The sequence below is a fragment of the Schistocerca nitens genome, unplaced genomic scaffold (assembly GCF_023898315.1).
Source record: "Schistocerca nitens isolate TAMUIC-IGC-003100 unplaced genomic scaffold, iqSchNite1.1 HiC_scaffold_440, whole genome shotgun sequence".
Classification (NCBI taxonomy): Eukaryota; Metazoa; Arthropoda; class Insecta; order Orthoptera; family Acrididae; genus Schistocerca; species Schistocerca nitens.
The window spans coordinates 107592-129045 of record NW_026045973.1 but is presented as its reverse complement, the minus strand read 5'-3'; the positions used below and the strand labels follow the sequence as shown (position 1 = coordinate 129045).

General features: G+C 42.4%; 1 protein-coding gene across 1 annotated transcript in view; it reads left to right on the top strand.

Annotated features, from left to right (window-relative positions):
• LOC126232129 (uncharacterized) overlaps positions 1 to 21454 on the top strand; it is a 121462-nt gene that overhangs the window by 54832 nt on the left and 45176 nt on the right. Inside the window, exon 7 of the mRNA XM_049942437.1 lies at positions 11360 to 11526. Coding sequence (XP_049798394.1) covers positions 11360 to 11526 — 167 coding nt within the window. The remainder of the gene's footprint in view (positions 1 to 11359; positions 11527 to 21454) is intronic.

The window sequence follows — 21454 nt, the reverse complement described above, 5'->3', positions numbered from 1 at the left end:
TTGTGGCCTAGAAAGAATTACAAGGGTAGTTTTATAAAGTTTTTGAGATTTTTAAAAGTTTGTTTACATTAGCGCTTCATTGCGTATTCAAATGGTTCAAACGGCTCTGAGCACTATGGGACTTAACTTCTAAGGTCATCAGTCCCCTAGAACTTAGAACTACTTAAACCTAACTAACCTAAGGACATCACACACATCCATGCCCGAAGCAGGATTCGAACCTGCGACCGTAGCAGTCGTGCCATTGCGTATTAATAGAGGTAACGTAACATCAGTGCTCTTGTGCCAAGTTATCCTCTTACTTTGTGTAAATTTTTCTGTCAAAACATGTCTAGCTAATGTGATGTTTGCTGTAGAAATCTGAAGGCGGGGGTGTGAAGACTGTGTAGGTTATGGTTTATTGGGGCGAATGTAGCGGCGAGGAATCTGGGTAGGTAAAGACGCTCCTCCATGGCAACGTACGTTATGTAGAAAGGACAGAAAAGTTGCTGAACATGAGGCAAAAATTTGTGCCCTTAAGGCTGAATTAGAGAATGAGGACTTGGAATTATGTAGGCTAAGGGAAGAAACAGGGACGGGAAAGGTAGAATAAAAAATGGAAACTGCTGAAAAAACTTCGAAATTCAGTTAGTAAACCAGTTTGGCTTGCTATCAAAAGTAGTGGAGGAAGGGTCTCATCCAGATGTAGTTGAATGTATTTTGAAGCACAATATTAGCTTCAAGAAAAAAGACATGTACGGATCAAATCAGAATAGGAAAAGAAGAATATTGCTTCTAGTTAACAGTCAAGGCCAGGAGCTTCAGGAGGAATTAGGTGCAGCGTACCAGGTCACAAGTTTTGTGAAAACAAATGCTAGGGAGATCAGGTAATTAAAGTTGGGGCAGCAGGAAACAGCCTGCGGTATGAATCCAAGGTGTACTATTGCGAGAGACGTGGATGAAATAGGAACATGAACTGGCCACACGAATGTGGTGTCTGTGGAGGTCTTTCAGCGCCATGTTCGGTCCTGCGTAAACACTGCTGTAAGGCGTGTTAACACTCTAGCATGCTATCTGAAGTAGTGGAGGAACGGGATGTTCCAGATACCGCCAAAACCTCACACACGCGACGTTCCTGTTGACACTACTGGTAGCTGAGGACACACTACGCATGGCCTGCACCTGAATAGGAAGGGGAAAGATGAGTCAGCTTCTCTATTAGCAGACACTGTAAGGGGGAGCCTCAGTCACACGAGGGTGACCCCTGTGGTTAATGGCACCAGGTAGACAGGTTTCTTATGTTAAAGTCAAAGTCCAAACAGATAACACTCAAGAAAAATAGAATAACAGAAGGTCCATGTACAGTAAATAGGGATGAGCTAAGGGTAGTATCAACTTACTTCATCAGAATATCAGGGGAATAAAAAATAAAGTAGATGATCTGTTAGTATGTGTAGATGACCTCACAAATAACAATGAGATTGATATACTTTGTCTGAACACCGTGTAACTGTGGTGATGGATAGTGTCAGTATAAATTAGAATAATTTAGCCTCTTACACTTCCAGATATAGCATGGATAAAGGAGTGGTTGCCGTTTACAAAAACAAGGATATAAATACAAAACTGGAGAAGTAAGCAAATTCTGCATTGATCAGCACTTTGAAGTTTATGCATATAAACTACAGCCTTAGCAGATTGGGAGCTAGTCATAAAAAAGTTTGACTACCTATTACGCTGTCTATCAGACAAAATAGGAAGTTATTAATCTGTGATGATTTCTGTATAAACTTTCTAACCAGTTCAGATGGGAAAAGTGTAAGTGTTATTAATTACATATAGAATCAGCTATCAATTTCCCTACACATTTAGCTCAAGACAGTAGCGCTTTAATGGATTATGTATTTGTACAGCAAGAGGGTCTAAAACTAACACATGCTTTTCCATTGATAAATGGATTATCAGCCCATGATGTACAATTGATTAAATTAGAAAACACAGCAAGGTGTACAGTTCAGAAACCATGAAATAAAACTGTAAGGTTGCTCAACCCAGTGTTTATTGAGCACTTCAGAGAAAATTTAATAAATGTTAATTGGGGAGATGTATATAATGAGCCAAATGCACTTGTGCCTGGGCATGGCCCGTGAGCCAATGTCTTGGCCACCCCATTTCTACACTCCTCGTTTCTTTCGTAATTCCTACAAACACTAACACCTGTATTCGTACTGATAACTAATTTAAATACAACCTACTGGTGAATTTTGCTTAATAGGTAATCGGCCACTGTCCATCGCATATTTCTGTGCCTAAGACTTCGTCTCCTAAACGTGGAGGCACAAAACTAAATTGTGGAAAGAGACCCATCCGAGATTTCAATTCTGATGTATTCTAGAGCTTCCAGCAGATAAGGGCAACGCTACAATGCTCATGAAATAATGAACCTACTGCAGAAAAACTTGCGTTGTATTACAACCACGAAGGTACAGTGAGATTAAAAGCAATCTCCAAAGATCAGTACTTAGGGTAACGCATCAGCTAGTAAAAGCCTCTTTGATTTTTCTCACCAACTAGAAGTGTCTTACTAAATCAGAACTGGTCCCATCAAGATTGTGTGGTATACCAAAAATTCATAAACCCGTCATTCCATTAAGACCAGTTGTTAGCGCTATGGACTGCTCGACAAGCGTGACTGCCAAATACCTGGACAGTCTTCTACAGACCTCTGTAGCAAAAAAAGACGTATAAAAGGTTCAGTTCATTATAAAAAAAATACACTCCTGGAAATGGAAAAAAGAACACATTGACACCGGTGTGTCAGACCCACCATACTTGCTCCGGACACTGCGAGAGGGCTGTACAAGCAATGATCACATGCACGGCACAGCGGACACACCAGGAACCGCGTTGTTGGCCGTCGAATGGCGCTAGCTGCGCAGCATTTGTGCACCGCCGCCGTCAGTGTCAGCCAGTTCGCCGTGGCATACGGTGCTCCATCGCAGTCTTTAACACTGGTAGCATGCCGCGACTGCGTGGACGTGAACCGTATGTGCAGTTGACGGACTTTTATAGCGAGGGCGTATAGTGGGCATGCGGGAGGCCGGGTGGACGTACCGCCGAATTGCTCAACACGTGGGGCGTGAGGTCTCCACAGTACATCGATGTTGTCGCCAGTGGTCGGCGGAAGGTGCACGTGCCCGTCGACCTGGGACCGGACCGCAGCGACGCACGGATGCACGCCAAGACCGTAGGATCCTACGCAGTGCCGTAGGGGACCGCACCGCCACTTCCCAGCAAATTAGGGACACTGTTGCTCCTGGGGTATCGGCGAGGACCATTCGCAACCGTCTCCATGAAGCTGGGCTACGGTCCCGCACACCGTTAGGCCGTCTTCCGCTCACGCCCCAACATCGTGCAGCCCGCCTCCAGTGGTGTCGCGACAGGCGTGAATGGAGGGACGAATGGAGACGTGTCGTCTTCAGCGATGAGAGTCGCTTCTGCCTTGGTGCCAATGATGATCGTATGCGTGTTTGGCGCCGTGCAGGTGAGCGCCACAATCAGGACTGCATACGACCGAGGCACACAGGGCCAACACCCGGCATCATGGTGTGGGGAGCGATCTCCTACACTGGCCGTACACCACTGGTGATCGTCGAGGGGACACTGAATAGTGCACGGTACATCCAAACCGTCATCGAACCCATCGTTCTACCATTCCTAGACCGGCAAGGCAACTTGCTGTTCCAACAGGACAATGCACGTCCGCATGTATCCCGTGCCACCCAACGTGCTCTAGAACGTGTAAGTCAACTACCCTGGCCAGCAAGATCTCCGGATCTGTCCCCCATTGAGCATGTTTGGGACTGGATGAAGCGTCGTCTCACGCGGTCTGGACGTCCAGCACGAACGCTGGTCCAACTGCGGCGCCAGGTGGAAATGGCATGGCAAGCCGTTCCACAGGACTACATCCAGCATCTCTACGATCGTCTCCATGGGAGAATAGCAGCCTGCATTGCTGCGAAAGGTGGATATACACTGTACTAGTGCCGACATTGTGCATGCTCTGTTGCCTGTGTCTATGTGCCTGTGGTTCTGTCAGTGTGATCATGTGATGTATCTGACCCCAGGAATGTGTCAATAAAGTTTCCCCTTCCTGGGACAATGAATTCACGGTGTTCTTATTTCAATTTCCAGGAGTGTAGAATGCTTCATGTCCATCAGATATTAGCCCACTTAGACGTTCTATTACTGCTTACTATAGTTGCTCTTAATAAAACGATGTCACATATGGAATTTACACTCAGACAAAAAAAGGAACACTCCGTGAAGGAAATATCGGAAAGGTACAGAAAGTAGTAGTTGTACTGTACATGAGGAGACAAACAAGTGGATGACTTATTCAAGAGGGAAGCTTAACAAGTTAAGTAAGTCAATAATGCGTCCTTATGTAAGCAATTTTTCATCTAGACATTGATTGACAGAGTTGTTGGATGTGTCCCTGAGGAACATCATGCCATATTTTGTCCAAATGCTGCGGTAGATCGTCAAAATCCCGAGCTGGTAGGACGTCCCTGCCTATATCGCTCCAATTATTCCCAATTGCGAAGAAGTCTGGCAACCTTGCTGGCCAAGGTAGGGTTTGGCAAGTCTAAAAACAAACAGTAAAAACTCTCCCCATATGCGAGAGGGCATTACTTTGCAAAAAAAGTTAGCCAAGAATGGCTTACCTTGAAGGCAGCAAAACGGGGTGTAGAACAGCATAGACGAACTGCTGTGCTGTAAGGGTACCACAGATTAAATCCAAAGAAGTCCTGCTGTGAAAAAAAATTACACCCCACACCATCACTCGAGGTTGTCAGACCATATGGCGGACGACAGTAAGGTTGGTATACCACGACCATCCGGGCAGAAATGCAAGTCCTGAGGGATGAAATAGACAGGATGGGTAGGAAAGCTAAGACGAAATGGCTGCCTGAAAAATGCGAAGAAATCGAAAAAGAAATGATTGTTGGAAGGACTGAGTCGGCGCATAAGAATGTCAAAGCAACCTTGAGTGAAATTGTTAGCGTAGGGTGGTAACATGAAGAGTGCAGTGGGAATTTCACCGTCAAAAAAGGAGGAGGAAGTGGATATATGGAAAGCGTACATGGAAGGCCTCCATGAGGAGGGAAGATTTGTCTGATGTGATAGAAGAAGAAAGAAGAGTCGATTTAGAAGAGATAGGAGTCCAGTAATAGAATCAGAATTTAAAAGAGCTTTGGAGGACTTAATATCAAATAAGGCACAAGGGATAGATAATTTTCCATCAGGATGTCTAAAATCATTGGGGGGAACTGGCGACAAAGCGACTATTCACGTTGGTGTGTAAAATGTATGAGTCCGCCGACATATCATCTAGTTTTCGGAAAAATATCATCCACACAATTTCTAAGACTGCAAGAGCTGACACGTGCGACAATTATCGAACAGCCTGCTTAACGAAATTGGAGAATACATCCAGCAAATAATTGAGGACGTAGGTCGCAAGTGCTGCACTGAGATGAAGAGGTTGGCATAGGAGAGGAATTCGTGGTGGACCACATCAAAAGAATCAGAAGACTGATGACTCAAAAAAAAAAAAAAATGCAAGGTCTCTAACGTTTCGTCTCCAAATGCTGGAGATATCTTCAGAGGCTATAAAGGCTCAGGCAGCAGTTTGAAACTTCTATAAACTCTACAAGCTGAACTGTTTGTCCGGATCCCTGCCACAGTCGGGCTGTGATGTCGTCTGACGGCTGCTTAAGAGCGCAGAGTCACGAGTGCGTGTGTTGTCGAGCTTCTGCTGGGGAACACTTGTCGCTGGTTTCTGTATTCAGCACTGAGGCCAGCAACTAGTCTAATTTCACTCATTCTTCTTTCCGTTAAAGTTGCTGTATTCCTGAATTTCCCTGAACATTTTTGAACTTCCCTCATTCATCATGGGTAATAATATTTTAATTGAAATGGTTTCTTCGCAGTTACTTTCTTTTTACCTATGTTTTTCTTTCCAACTTTTGTTATTGTCATTTTCAGAGATATCCATTCCTCTTCAAGTGGACTGCCTACTGGAATATTCCTTGTTGCTGTATCCATAGCCTTGCAGATCTTCAAGAGTATCTCGTCATTGCTTAGTACTTCTGTAACCGACATATTTGCGTATAGATTCTTTCTGACTTATCTCTTAAACTGCAACGTACTGTTTATCATTACTACATTGTGATATGAGTCTATATCTGCTCCTGCGTATGCCTTAAATCCACTATATCCTTTCGGAAGCTCTGTCGGACCATGACGTAATCTAACTGTAGTTCCCCATATCACCCAGCCATTTCCAATTATACATCCTCCTCTTGCGATTACGAGTATTCGCTATTACTAGCCGAAATTAAATCAGGACTGAGTTAGTCTTTCTTCTCTCTCATTCCCTATCCCAACCCCATATTCTCCAGTAACCATTTCTTCCACGTTTCCCCCTACAACTGCATTCCAGTTTCCCACGAGTAATGGAGTTTCATCTCCGTTTACGTCCTGTATTACCCTTTCAATACCTTCATATACTTTTTCTGTCTCTTCATCTTAAGCTTCCGACGTCGGCATGTAGTATCTGAACTATCGTAGTCGGTGTTGGTTTGCTGTCGATTGTGATAAGCGTAACTGTATCACTGAACTGTTCACTGTAACACACTCTCTGCTCTACCCTCCTAAAGAATCCTACTCCCGTTATACTGTTTCCTGCTACTGTTGATATTACCATAATCTTCTTTCTTCTTTACACGTGGCTAAGGCCTTATCGACCATACACCTGCTCTACGAGCCTCTTCCAATTATTTCTATCCAGGGAAATTGTTGTCCAATCAGAGTTGATGCCCATCCTAGCTGTATCTTCCCGGATATTCTCCATCCACCTAATTCGAGGTCTTCCTCTTCTTCTCTTTCCTTCTAATTTCTTAGTGGATGCTATTTTGGGTAGTCTGTTCTCCGGCATCCTTGCTACATGACCAGCCCAGTTCAGTCTTCTCTTCTTTAACATTTCCACAATGGTACTATGTTTGTACAGCTCCCGTAGTTCTTCATTTTTTCCTTATCCTCCACTCCATGACATTTTCATCGAAGATTGGTCCAAATATTTTTCTTAGTATTTTTCTTTCAAATATCAACAGTTTTTCTTTATCTCTTTTCCTGAATGTAATAGCTTCACATCCATATAATGCTACTGGTACAATAGTTGACTGATAAAAACGGATTTTGAATTCAGTACTAAGTGATCTCATCCTTAAAATTTTGATACAGCTGTAAAAAGTTCTATTAGCTGCTGCTAGACGGGCGTCTATTTCTATTTCTGCTCTATTGTCTCTGCTAAAAAGACTCCCTAAGTACTTGAAGTGGTCAACTGCCTTGAAAGTGAGACCATTTACGGTCAGTGGTGTATTCTTTTGGAGTTTTTTACTTATGACTAGATATTCTGTCTTTTCTTCATTCACATGAAGTCCAGCTTTCTCAGCTATTTTGTAATAATTTTGCATCATCCTGATTAATTCAGCTTTTGAAGTGCTTATTAAGGCTACATCATCTGCATAAGCAAGTCTAGTAATGTTCTGTCCCTGCAGTTGGATACCTTGTGGATTAGTTTTGGTGAATTCTCTATCAATCTTCTCTAAGATAATATTAAATAGAATAGGTGAGATGGCATCCCCTTGTCTCAGTCCAGTGTACACCTTAAAATTTTCAGTCTCTCCTGCAGGTGTCTTAACTTTGCATATGGTTTCTTCCAAACACATTTTAACTAATTTGATTAATTTTAATGGTATTTCAAATTCTTTCATGGTGTTTAAGAGTGTCTGTCGGTGTATGCTATCATAGGCCTTCTTGAAGTCTATAAATAGAATATGGATATCTACATTAAATTCCCATGCCTTCTCATTTATTTGTCTCAATGTGAATAAGTGATCCAAAGTGGATCTGTTAGTGCGGAAACCACATTGGTAGTCCCCAATCAGTTCTTCGGTTATGGGAATCAGTCTGTGTAGTATACACATCGACAAAATTTTATACGTGACATCGAGTAGGGCAATTCCTCTGTAGTTATCACAGACAAGGGGATCATTCTTCTTAAAGATGGGGCATATAATTGCAGTTTTCCAATCGGCCGGTATGTTTTCTGTCTCCCAAATTGTTTCAATTAAGGAATGTAGTTCTATTTCCAATTGTGGTCCATTTTTTAAAAGCTCAGCATATACCTGGTCTTCCCCACAGGCCTTGTTGTTCTTTAATTTCTTTATTGTTTGTCTTATTTCATTTACTGATGGTGTGATGACTTGTATATCAACTGTATCTGGTTCTTCAAATGTAAAGTAATATTGTGGATCATTGCAGTTGAGCAGCTGTGTAAAGTATGTCTTCCATGTTTCTTGTATGTCATTCTTGTTTGTAAGTATTTTCCCATTATGGTCCTTTATAAACTGTTCCCTTTTAGTGAATTTTCCCAAGGACTTTTTTATATTCTGGTACATCTGCCTTGCTCTGTGATGCTTGAAATCATCCTCCGCTTCTCTTACCATGTTGTTGTAGTGTTTTCTCTTGTCTTGTCTTAGAGTTCGTTGTGTTTACTTGCGGATTTTATAGTATCTCTCCTTTAGTGTAATATTGTCCATGTCTTGTAACCATGCCTTCCTCGCATTTTGCCTCTCCAGTACTCTTTCTTGGCACTTTATATTAAACCAGATTTTGTTAGTTCGTTTTCTTTTACCTATAGTTTTGGAAGCTACATCTTGAATACTGTTTCTGAGGTGTCTCCATCTACTTTCCACGTCTTGCTGGTCACTATGTGTCAGTCTAGATTCCGATAGGTTAATTTCTATTTCTTTCCTAAAGTTTTCTTTTATTTTTTCTTCTGCCAGATTTTCTACATCGTACCTTTTAATTTCAACCCTATTTGTACTTTGTTTCTTTTTTAGCTTTATTTTCATTTGAGCTATGATTAACATATGATCTGTCTCACAATCTGCTCCCCTAAAAGTTCTAACGTCTTTAATACTGTTTTGAAATCGTCTTTGGATGGCGACATGGTCAATCTGGTTCACTACTTTTCCATCTGGTGATATGCATGTCCCTAAATGAATGCGTTTGTGTTGGAATTTTGTGCTGCTTAATGTGAGACCATTTGCCATTGCAAAGTTTATGAGTCGCACACCATTCTCTTAACTTTCATCATGTAAGCTGTAATTCCCAATGGTTGGTTTGTATATTTCTTCTTTTCCTACTTTGGCATTAAAGTCTCCTAACACTATTGTTACGTTATGTCTACTTATTGAATTATATGTCTGTTCCAGTTGACTATAAAATTCTTCTTTCACATCATCTTCCTTATCTTCTGTGGGTGCATGAACATATATAAATGTAATATCAAACCACTGAGCCTGAATTGTAATGTGTGATATTCGGTTATTAATTGATTTGAATTCCTTTATTGTGTCAATTGCTGTTTTATGAATGTAAAAGCCCGTTCCAAATTCATGGCGCTGACCGCAGTCTCCATACATTATTGTCCCGTCTCCTATTTTCATTGATACCGTTCCCTGCCATCTTATTTCTTGGAGCGCTACCAGTTGTACCTTGTATTTTCCTAGTTCGTTTATTAGTATTTGTGCGCTTCCTGGGCGGTATAGACTTCTGACATTCCACGAACCAAAAGAGAAATCCTTGTAACTTTGCCAGTTTCTGTTCCAGTAAATTCTGTCCTGTTTCCGAGGCATACCTTGAGTGTCCTGACCGGCCATTGTTTTACATGAGTGGGTTGGTAGCCCTCTGCACAACCCCCAACCTGGAGGACCAGGAGTCTTGATTTTGGGGTACTCTACCCCTAGGGATTTGCCTTCACCATGGCTTAACAAGTCTTCCCTACCCGTGCTAGTTTTGGTCCACCCAGGGTATTTTATTTCCCCAGTACCCCCCATATCTGGAGAGCATTCCCCAATCCGCCACCCGGGGAGGCGCCCGATGGGGGACTAGCAACCTCACACGGGATATTACCGTAATAGCAGGCCAAAATACGACAGTCCCGCCCCGCAGCAGCACCCATGGATGGAGACCTGCACCGGTGCCTGGTCACCTACACAGCCTTGCACGACGATCCCCAGTCGACATTCGAAACCTGTGCTCGCCGGTGAACACAAGCCCACTCCACTGATCCAGGTTCCGTTTCACGTGTCCCCTTAGGCAATTTCTTCGCACTCCAAGGTCTCAGGTAGTTTTTTATTGTTGTTCGTAGTGGTCGCCTAGTGACCACATTCATCGAGTGGAACTGGCTACTTACTGACTGTGTCGACGAGCCTCCGAGTTGACACCAAACAAAGGGAGTACTTTTAAAAATAGAGACTCCAGCAAAACACAAGCGGAACTGAGCCCACAGAGTTCTACCTCCATGATACAGAGGCACACAGGCAGTCATATGTGCCCCTGGATAGGACCAAAATTTCCTGCAGCTACTTCCTTAATTACCTTGGTGTCTCCCTCTTCCTGTCACTGTCATTTATGCAGCACTGCGCGGACCTGTGACAGTCGTTTGGTTCTATTCTAAATCAACTGCACTACATTCCTGCAAAAAACTGTGGAGGAAATGTAGACAAACAAAACAACGCTGCAATTTCTCTTGGTTATTGAGCTGCCGCATATTGTGCTAAAGTATGGGAGAATGGCACTCATACAGTTAAGACATAAGGAGCCATGTTGACTATTAATGACATTGCTACAACAGCTCCCACTTAGGGGTTGCATGTTCTGTCAAATTTTGTCCCTGCAAATCTCACAATCAAGGATGCCAAGGTACTAATTCCTAAGACAGAGTGCAATAAGTATTCATTCCAAATGAGTAAGGTAGCGCAGTATGGTCTTTCTTGTCACGAAAGACCAAGATTCAACCTCATCCAAACGGCACAAGAGAGACATGGCAACGTCTTGAAAACGTGGTATTATAGTGGAAGTGCTGCTCGTGATTATGGCACCAAGGAGCAGACGGTGAGCCATGTTGTGGGGGAGCGCCCACTCCATGCCTTTGAAGGCAGTTTGCTGTGCTTCTCCAATCATAGTTCTGGCTGCATGTTTGTATGTGAATTCTTGTATTTCATCAGAAGTGATCAGTTCGCCAGAATATGTTAGCAGACTCGCATACCAGCCGTGATGTACGCAACAATTCCTGTCTGACACCTCGATTCGTCTCTAATGGGTTGGCAACCTCTATCAATGGCAAACGTAAAAGCTGGAGAAGGGCAAGTTGAGTTTAGTTTTCACTATTCTATTCTACAAAATAGAGTCAAGTTTCATAATATCATCTGTCACATAAGCTGACTCCATTTTATTTTGAAAGGTTGAACAACATGGTATGGAACATGACAACGCTGCAAACGGATGATCTGAGGCATAATATCCTGTCCCAGTCAGTGCATGCTGTTCGACAAATCACAAGAACCGTGGCCAGCAGAGTGCATTGTGAGCGGTGGCGTCCAGTTGAGTTTGAGTGGAGGGACAAACCTGGTGAGTATATTATTTGGAAGTTCGTTATTGTTAAATAAAGCGCAATGTGCTCATTTAGGTTTTCTATAAAAACTCTCGTCGAAGTTAATCAACACATGGTGATGGAGTTGCACCACATTTGAAAATTCTGTCCTAATTAAAGTGCACAGAAATAAAAACATAAGAACTAAATAATAATCACACTGGAGAAAAGAAACAGTTATCTAATCACAACCGATTTCATCTAACAAGAGAAGATCACCAACCAGGTCTCATATACGAGACGCACACTTGCAAGGTGTGAGCCCCAGCTGTCTATGTCGCGCGGAGATTTGCGCCACGATTATGACTGTACGCAGTTAAGACCTTCTGAACACATAGCTTTTCAACGCTCGTGTACCACTTGTTTCTGGCACGCTCCGCTGCGGTCGCCCATTGTCGGAGCTCGAACTACTGTGCGGTACGGTGAGTAAGAGGTTCGCGTTTATAGTGCCGGTCAACCGACAAGCGGTAGTGTGGCACCTCCAGGAGCAGTATACAGTGACGGTCAAATTGCCACGTTTAAACGTCAAAGCTCGCGACAGTTGTGACCGATAAGCGTCGTTATATGTGGCTATTCGACTAACTCTTACACGAGGCAAAAGAAACTCTATGAGCGGTTCTTTGTGCTACTATTTGTACCTTGCGATTTAGTTGCGGCAGTCATAGAGAAGACCCGTTAAATGGAGAGAAGAATAGTTGATTGACGTTAGACTATTCTTTATGAGAGGATGGTGGTGACAATGATGACGATACCCTTTCACCACGATCATTTTCGTCAAACAACTTCATTGGCACAATGCGACGGAGACGTAAAATCACGAACTGACTCTTTAGGAAGCTTGCTTTGAAGAGGTAATATTGTCAGATTTTACCTTGCCTCTGTCCGTAACAGAGATCTGTGTGTGTGTGTGTGTGTGTGTGTGTGTGTGTGTGTGCGTGTGTTTTATAAAAAACTGCTGCACAATATGTCCTAAAATATTGCTAAACAGTGTTGACCATATATGCACATGGCATTGACATACTATCTGCTCATATTGCTTACCCGTTTTTCACGTTAAATAACATGTGTTCTACTTGAAGAACAAAGTTTCGAAGCACATGGGGCAGACGTGACCGGCTCCACACACGTCTTCCCACACTTGCGACATGAAGCGGGTCTGAGAGCTCTGGACGCCACCCCGCTGCACAGTACTCTGCACTCGTGCATCAGGCAGCTGCGGTGGGGCGGAGCCAGTGGCAGGCAACCTGCACCTACAGAACTTTAAAAACTCTGCATTGAAGACGTCTAAAATGAGTATTATCATACGTATGGCCATTTATTTTAAGAGAGGGCGGGTGTTTGGTATCTATGGTTGAGATCTCGCAAGTGTACGTTTTTCTCCTTACAGCACAAGTTCGAGTTATGTTTATGTGGAAGGTTACAAGTAATAAACATGAAGGTTGAGGACCGATTTCATTCGATGTCAGATATGGAGAGATCATGCTGACACATCAGTAGAGCACACCACCTTTATCCTCGACAAGGGCCTGAGTTGGCCGACAAAGAGAGTCCACGAGTCTCTCCAGTTGTGTCGTGTTCAGCTGACGTCACTCAACAGGTCCCGTAGAGCCGCCAGACCGCAGGGACGTTGAGACCGCCGCTGTCCACACGCTGGAGCCAGACATTTCCTGTGAGGCTGAGACCGGATGGCTTAGCGGGCATGTCGGGATGCGGCAGGACGGCTGAGTGTTCGGCAGTCCAGCCAGGAGCGTGTCCACGCGGTCTGTGAACACGGCTGCTGTCTTGGGAGCGTCCCCAGGATACTCAGCATGAAGGTAGCGCACAGGTCCGGATTAAAAAATCACTATGCGATGTGATGCGATCTAGACTGCTCGCTCACTAAACTTCAGCACAGATCTCTGACACGTGACGTTGTAACACTCCCGTTCATTGTCGTTGCGATAAAAGTGACAATGCAGGAAGGTACTGTAACTTTTCCGAAATTTTTAGACCTTTAATGCCATACGCTACAGAGCGTACGGGGATCCACTACACGATGCCAACCCCAGCAGAACAGACACTAAGAGTCGCAAGAAACGACAGAGCCCGTATCCTTAGAAATAGTGTAAAGTGCGTTATAAAAAGTAGCGGAATTTGGCACATTGTGTACATTTATTTACTTCTTTATGCGTTTATTCCACCTGATAAAATTAAGGCATTCGTGCACTCTCTTATATATAACCTGACATCTCAATGTGTCAACATTACGACATGCGAAGTACACGGGCAGCACACGGTAGTGATAATTATACTACTTCTGCTAATAACAACAACAACAACAATGGAGACACATAAGAACACACGTTTCTCTTGATGGGACGTGCACAACTGTTGATACACATCCCAGTGATAAAACCAACTGCTGATGTACAATTTTGCAACTGTAGCATGTTATGCTTTATATCAGAATACACATACTACAAAAATTGTAGCTCTGCATCTTTAAGTTGACTTAGATGTAAAACAGTGTAACTATTTCAAACTGTGGATGCATTACTTTTACATGTTTGTTCGCCTTTCTTTTAACAAATTACATAATGATAAAAATATCAAAACTTTACGTACTGCAATTACGTAACGTTATTGCTTCAGTACAAACAGTCATGATTGCACACGACGTTTGGCCTTGGAGCGGAGTGGAAGAGAGGGGAGTCCCTTTCTCTCTCCCTCTGTCGTTCTTTGTTTTAACTCTCAACCGTCGGTAGCTATAGAAAACTCTCGCTTCCCCACGGGAGGTATGCTTCGAAAAGGATCAAGGCACAGGAAAGTTCCATCTGAGGTTACGTCCTGGTGACGCTCTTGTTAATACTCATACTTCAGTATTAATGGGAAGAATTGTCCGATTATCTATGTCTAGAAGTCGAAATCTATCGTTTTCTAAATCCTGCTCTTCGATTGTGTGGCACACCTATGGCCAGACATAAGCTCAGATGTCAGTTGAATTGCGATGAAGAGTGGATTGAAGTTTAAGAGAATGGTCTGGAAGAACAAAATGCGGAAAGGAGTGGCACACTAAAGTGCAAAGCAAACACGAACTTCATTTGAATTTCCCTTGGGCTGTAGATACTACGTTGATGAATACCACACAGGCAGTTCATTTGAACAGAAATGGACACCTATGAAAAGGGCATCGTAGAAATTGGACAAACAAAGATAGATATAAGGAGCTAACGGAAAAGAAACCTTGGGAAACAGAAAAAAACACAGCAATTGATCAGCAAATCATTGGCGAAAGTGTCAACCAAGAATTATTGAAGTTGGCGTCTAGAATATACGAGAATGGTGGTATACCATTAGACACAACCATGAAGATAAGAGCAGAAACTTGCAGGCCTATCGCACAACTAGCATAATACCTCATGTACGGAATTTGTCGACAGGAATAATATATACAGAGGAATGGAAAAGATAATAGAGAATATGATAGATGACGATCATTTTGACTGTCAGAAGGCTAATAGCATGAGAGGGCGGTACGTCTGATATTGTGACTGATGAGAGAAACAAAACTTGGAAAATAAAATGGCCACATTCATAGACCCTATAGACCTGGAAAAAGCATCCGGAAATGTAAACTTCTGCAAGATGTTCGAAATATTGACAAAAATGGGAGTAAGTTGCAAAGAAAGACGGGTGATACGTACAAGAACCAAGAGGAAACAATAAGGTTGCATGACGAAGAACAAAATACAGTCCCATCTTCCTACCAAAGCGTTTGGTATGTTCCATTCTTCACCAGTTCTGCTGAGAACCTCATCATTTTTTCTTTTATCAGTCCATCTAATTTTCGACATTCTTCTCTAGCACCACATCTCAAACGCTTCGATTCTCTTCCGTCCCGGTTTTCCCACTGTCCATGTTTCACTTTCATAGAATACTGTGCTCAAAACTTACACTCTCAGTTACTCGTCCTCAAACTAAAACCTACATTTGATTGGATAGATAAAAAAATCTACTCACCCAGCAGCAGCAAGGCACACACACAAAAGACTGCTGTGATTGGTAAGCTTTCGGGCCAGTGGCTCCTTCTTCAGGTAGAAGGGTTGAAAGGGAAGGAAGAAGGGTAAAGGAAAAGGACTGGAGAGGTCTAGGAAAAGGGGTAGATTTTGGGAAAGTCACCCAGAACTGTAGGTCAGGGGAGACTTACTGTACGAGATGAGAAGGGAAGACTAATTGTTGAGGACTGCATCGGACGAGATTTGAAAACCTAAGAGCTTAAAGGTGGAAGAGAAGGTGATATGCACGACAGAGATTACTGCTAAAACATTGATCACAAGTTATTAAGAGTGAAAAGGTAAGCACATTGTACATAACAGAGGTGGAATGGGGCGGTGAAAAATAGATGGGAATGACAATGAAAGATGCATGAAACTGTAATGGAGTGAAGCAAAGAGTAGTTACAGTGATAAAAAGCTGGGTGGCGAGAACCAAGGACACGTTGTAGAGTTAGTTCTCACCTACAGAGTCCTGAGAAACTGGTGTCTGGGGGAGGAATCCAGGTGGTGAAACAGGCGCTGGTGTCACGAATGTCATGTTGTAGAGCATGCTCTGCAACAGGATATTGTGAGTTACCAGTATATACCCTCAGCCTATGGCCATTCATCCTAATTGATAATGTGATGGTAGTCATGCCTATGTAGAAGGCTAAACAGTGTTCACGAATTCCTTTCCTGTGCTAACCTCTTCATCTCAAAGTAGCACTTGCAACCTACATCCTCAATTATTTGCTTGACGTATTCCAATCTCTGTCTTCCTCTACAGTTTTTGCCCTCTACAGCTCCCTCTAGTACCATGGAAGACATTCCCTCATGTCTTAGCAGATGTCCTATCATCCTGTCCCTTCTCCTTATCAGTGTTTTCCACATATTCCTTTCCTCTCCGATTCTGCGTAGAACTTCCTCATTCCTTACCTTATCAGTCCACCTAATTTTCAACATTCGTCTATAGCATCACATCTCAAATGCTTCGATTCTCTTCTGTTCCGGTTTTCCCACAGTCCATGTTTCACTACCATACAATGCTGTACTCCAGACGTACATCCTCAGAAATTTCTTCCTCAAATTAAGGCCGGTATTTGATATTAGTAGACTTCTCTTGGCCAGAAATGCCTTTTTTCCCATAGCGAGTCTGCTTTTGATGGGCTCCTTGCTCCGTCCGTCATTGGTTATTTTACTGCCTAGGTAGCAGAATTCCTTAACTTCATTGACTTCGTAACCATCAATCCTGATGTTAAGTTTCTCGCTGTTCTCATTTCTACTACTTCTCATTACCTTCGTCTTTCTCCGATTTACTCTCAACCATACTGTGTACTCATTAGACTGTTCATTCCGTTCAGCAGATCATTTAATTCTTCTTCACTTTCACTCAGGATAGCAATGTCATCAGCGAATCGTATCATTGACATCCTTTCACCTTGTATTTTAATTCCACTCCTGAACCTTTTTTTTATTTCCATCATTGCTTCCTCGATGTACAGATTGAAGAGTAGGGGCGAAAGGCTACAGCCTTGTCTTACACCCTTCTTAATACGAGCACTTCGTTCCTGATCGTCCACTCTTATTATTCCCTCTTGGGTGTTGTACATATTGTATATGACCCGTCTCTCCCTATAGCTTACCCCTACTTTTTTCAGAATCTCGAACAGCTTGCACCATTTTATATTCCCGAACGCTTTTTCCAGGTAGACAAATCCTATGAAAGTGTCTTGATTTTTCTTTAGCCATGCTTCCATTATTAGCCGTAACGTCAGAATTGCCTCTCTCGTCCCTTTACTTTTCCTAAATCCAAACTGATCGTCACCTAGCGCAGTGTCAATTTTCTTTTCCATTCTTCTGTATATTATTCTTGTAAGCAGCTTCGATGCATGAGCTGTTAAGCTGATTGTGCGATAATTCTCGCACTTGTCAGCTCTTGCCGTCTTCGGAATTGTGTGGATGATGCTTTTCCGAAAGTCAGATGGTATGTCGCCAGACTCATATATTCTACACACCAACATGAATAGTCGTTTTGTTGCCACTTCCCCCAATGATTTTAGAAATTCTGATGGATTGTTATCTATCCCTTCTGCCTTATTTGACCGTAAGTCCTCCAAAGCTCTTTTAAAATCCGATTCTAATACTGGGTCCCCTATCTCTTCTAAATCGACTCCTGTTTCTTCTTCTATCACATCAGACAAATCTTCACCCTCATAGAGGCTTTCAATGTATTCTTTCCACCTATCTGCTCTCTCCTCTGCATTTAACACTGGAATTCCCGTTGCACTCTTAATGTTACCACCGTTGCTTTTAATGTCACCAAAGATTGTTTTGACTTTTCTGTATGCTGAGTCTGTCCTTCCGACAATCATATCTTTTTCGATGTCTTCACATTTTTCTTGCAGCCATTTCTTCTTAGCTTCCCTTCACTTCCTATTTATTTCATTCCTCAGCGACTGGTACTTCTGTATTCCTGATTTTCCCGGAACATGTTTTTTAATTCCTCCTTTCATCAAACAACTGAAGTATTTCTTCTGTTACCTATGTATCCTTCGCAGCTACCTTCTTTGTACCTATGTTTTCCTTCCCAACTTCTGTGATGGCCCTTTTTAGAGATGTCCATTCTTCTTCAACTGTACTGCCTATTGCACTATTCCTTATTGCTGTATCTATAGCGTTAGAGAACTTCAAACGTATCTCGTCATTCCTTAGTACTTCCGTATCCCACTTCTTTGCGTATTGATTCTTCCTGACTAATGTCTTGAACTTCAGCCTACTCTTCATCACTACTATATTGCGATCTGAGTCTATATCTGCTCCTGGGTACGCCTTACAATCCAGTATCTGATTTCGGAATCTCTGTCTGACCATGATGTAATCTAATTGAAATCTTCCCGTATCTCCCAGCATTTTCCAAGAATACCTCCTCCTCTTGTGATTCTTGTACAGGGTATTCGCTATTACTAGCTGAAACTTGTTACAGAACTCAATTAGTCTTTCTCCTCTTTCATTCCTTGTCCCAAGCCCATATTCTCCTGTAACCTTTTCTTCTACTCCTTCCCCTACAACTGCATTCCAGCCGCCCATAACTATTAGATTTTCGTCCCCCTTTACATACTGCATTACCCTTTCAATATCCTCATACACTTACTCTATCTGTTCATCTTCAACTTGCGACGTCGGCATGTATACCTGAACTATCGTTGTCAGTGTTGGTCTGCTGTCGATTCTGATTAGAACAACCCGGTCACTGAACTGTTCACAGTAACACACCCTCTGCCCTACCTTCCTATTCATAACGAATCCTACACCTGTTATATCATTGTCTGCTGCTGTTGATATTATCCGATACTCATCTGACCAGAAATCCTTGTCTTCCTTCCACTTCACTGACCCCTACTATATCTAGATTGAGCCTTTGCATTTCCCTTTTTAGATTTTCTAGTTTCCCTACCACGTTCAAGCTTCTGACATTCCACGCCCAGACTCGTGTTATCCTTTCGTTGATTATTCAATCTTTTTCTCATGTTAACCTCCCCCTTGGCAGACCCCTCCCGGAGACCCGAATGGGGGACTATTACAGAATCTTTTGCCAATGGAGAGATCATCATGACACTTCTTCAATTACAGGCCACATGTCCTGTGGATACACGTTACGTGTCTTTAATGCAGTGGTTTCCATTGCCTTCTGCATCCTCATGTCGTTGATCACTGCTGATTCTTCCGCCTTTAGGGGCAATTTCCCACCCCTAGGACAAGAGAGTGCCCTGAACCTCTATCCGCTCCTCCGCCCTCTCAGACAAGGCCGCTGGCAGAATGAGGCTGACTTCTTATGCCGGAAGTCTTCGGCCGCCAATGCTGATTATTTATCAAAATTTAGGCAGTGGTGGGGATCGAACCCGGGACCGAAAACGTTTTGATTATGAATCAACGACGCTACCCCCAGACCACGGGAACTATTTTCGCCAGTTACAGGGCTATTATAGGAGGACACACGCTTGTTAACTCGAGATCAATGTTTTAGCAGTAATCTCTGTCTTGTATATTACCCTATCTTCCACCTTTAAGCTCCCTGGATGCGGTCCCCAACTTTCCTTCTCATCTTGTACGGTAAGTCTACTCTGACCCGCGGTTCTGGGTGACTTTCCCAAAATCTACCCCTTTTCCCCCTTTTCCTAGACCTGTCCAGTCCTTTTCCTTAACCCTTCTTCCTTCCCTTTCAACCCTTTTACCTGCAGAAGGAGCCACTGGCTCCGAAAGCTTGCCAATCACAACAGTTTCTATGTGTGTTCTGCCGCTGCTTCGTGAGTCGATTCTTTTATCTATCCTATTAAATAATTTTATCAATGATTGTTTGATTTCGTTGTTACAAAACTGACAGTTGATGTTAGTTGACTTTGTTTCGCCGTGAACATCCTCTACTCTTCATGTTCTCTTTCATTTTTCCGCTGAACACCACAGAACGCCCTACACTATGCTGCTTGTGGTGTGGTGTCAGTGGTAGCCACAGATCTCAACTCAGGTTACACCGGTCTGATGGCTGGTGAACTTCCCAGCACTCTGTTGTCTCCACCCCAACCCATGGCTATACATTCTGCAGTCGTTGCCCCACAGCCAGATGCCAGTGTAATGTGTCGGTACGTTTTTTACAGACACATAAAGATGCACGTTCCTTGGACTTTCTCTTTTGCGATTTGCCACTGAGTAATCCCAATAGCATTAGGAACAGAACAAACATCGTGTACACACATCATTCTCCATCTGTAGCAATGTCTTTTTTGTACTAAAAATAGGCTCGCATAAGAACGAAATGTCAAAAATCTGGCACAGGCATAAAAATAATGCAGTATTTTTCTTAAAGACGTCGTATCTGCCGTTAACTGTAATATTATTTGTTTTCACGACTACATTTTCGATCCTAAGTCCCTTATACAGGTATACAGCAATAACCGAAAAGTGAAGTGCAGATAGCATGTATAGAACGCCACTATCCTCCCATACATGAGGCAGTTATATTACAAAAAATGCTAAAAACAGCACATCACTTGCATCGGGCCACTGGAGGTGTCAAAATTTACGAATCTTCTGACGTGTGTATATCTCACTGTTGTCTCTGTATGTTGAGTCTCCTAACTCTGAGAGTACATCAACATCAGATGAGCTCAAGGATCATAGCAATGGCATAAGGTAAATTTATTGTTACTGATGTTAACATCGCTAACATGAATCTCCTCAAATCACTGTTCATGTTGTTTATACGACAACTGAGGCGGTTGGTGGGGAACATATTCACAAGTCGTTTCTTCTTCGCCCTTAGCAGTGATTATACATCCCACAATAAAGGTTTTACATCAGAGTATCTTAACATTTCTTTATTGTGATAGTGCGTAATAGTACATATGGTATCCATCGTCAAAGGCGTACAGTAGCTTGGGTGCTCATAAAAACATGGCAGTAATAATCATATATATATATATATATATATATATATATATATATATATATATATATATATATATATATAATTTTATATGTGTATTCTTTGTACCACATTAACATCACAAAGGTATAAATCGCATTCACAACAACTTTCGTACATGAATTGATCCACTGGACAAATAAAAAGAAAAAGGAGTACAAAAAGTGAGATAAAAACATGTGATGGGATACTTGTCACAAATTACAGAACATTATGTGTATCATCATGTAATTATAAAATGTACCGTTAATATGTAAGGTACTGTACCAGTACAAATGTAGTCATACATTTCCATGGTCCTTAGAAAGTTTAGGCCGAGAATGGCTTTTTCTGCTACACTTGCAAAACACCTTATTCAATTTTTTACTGAATTACTAAAATATATTAGTTATGTTAAAATAAATACATTCTAAA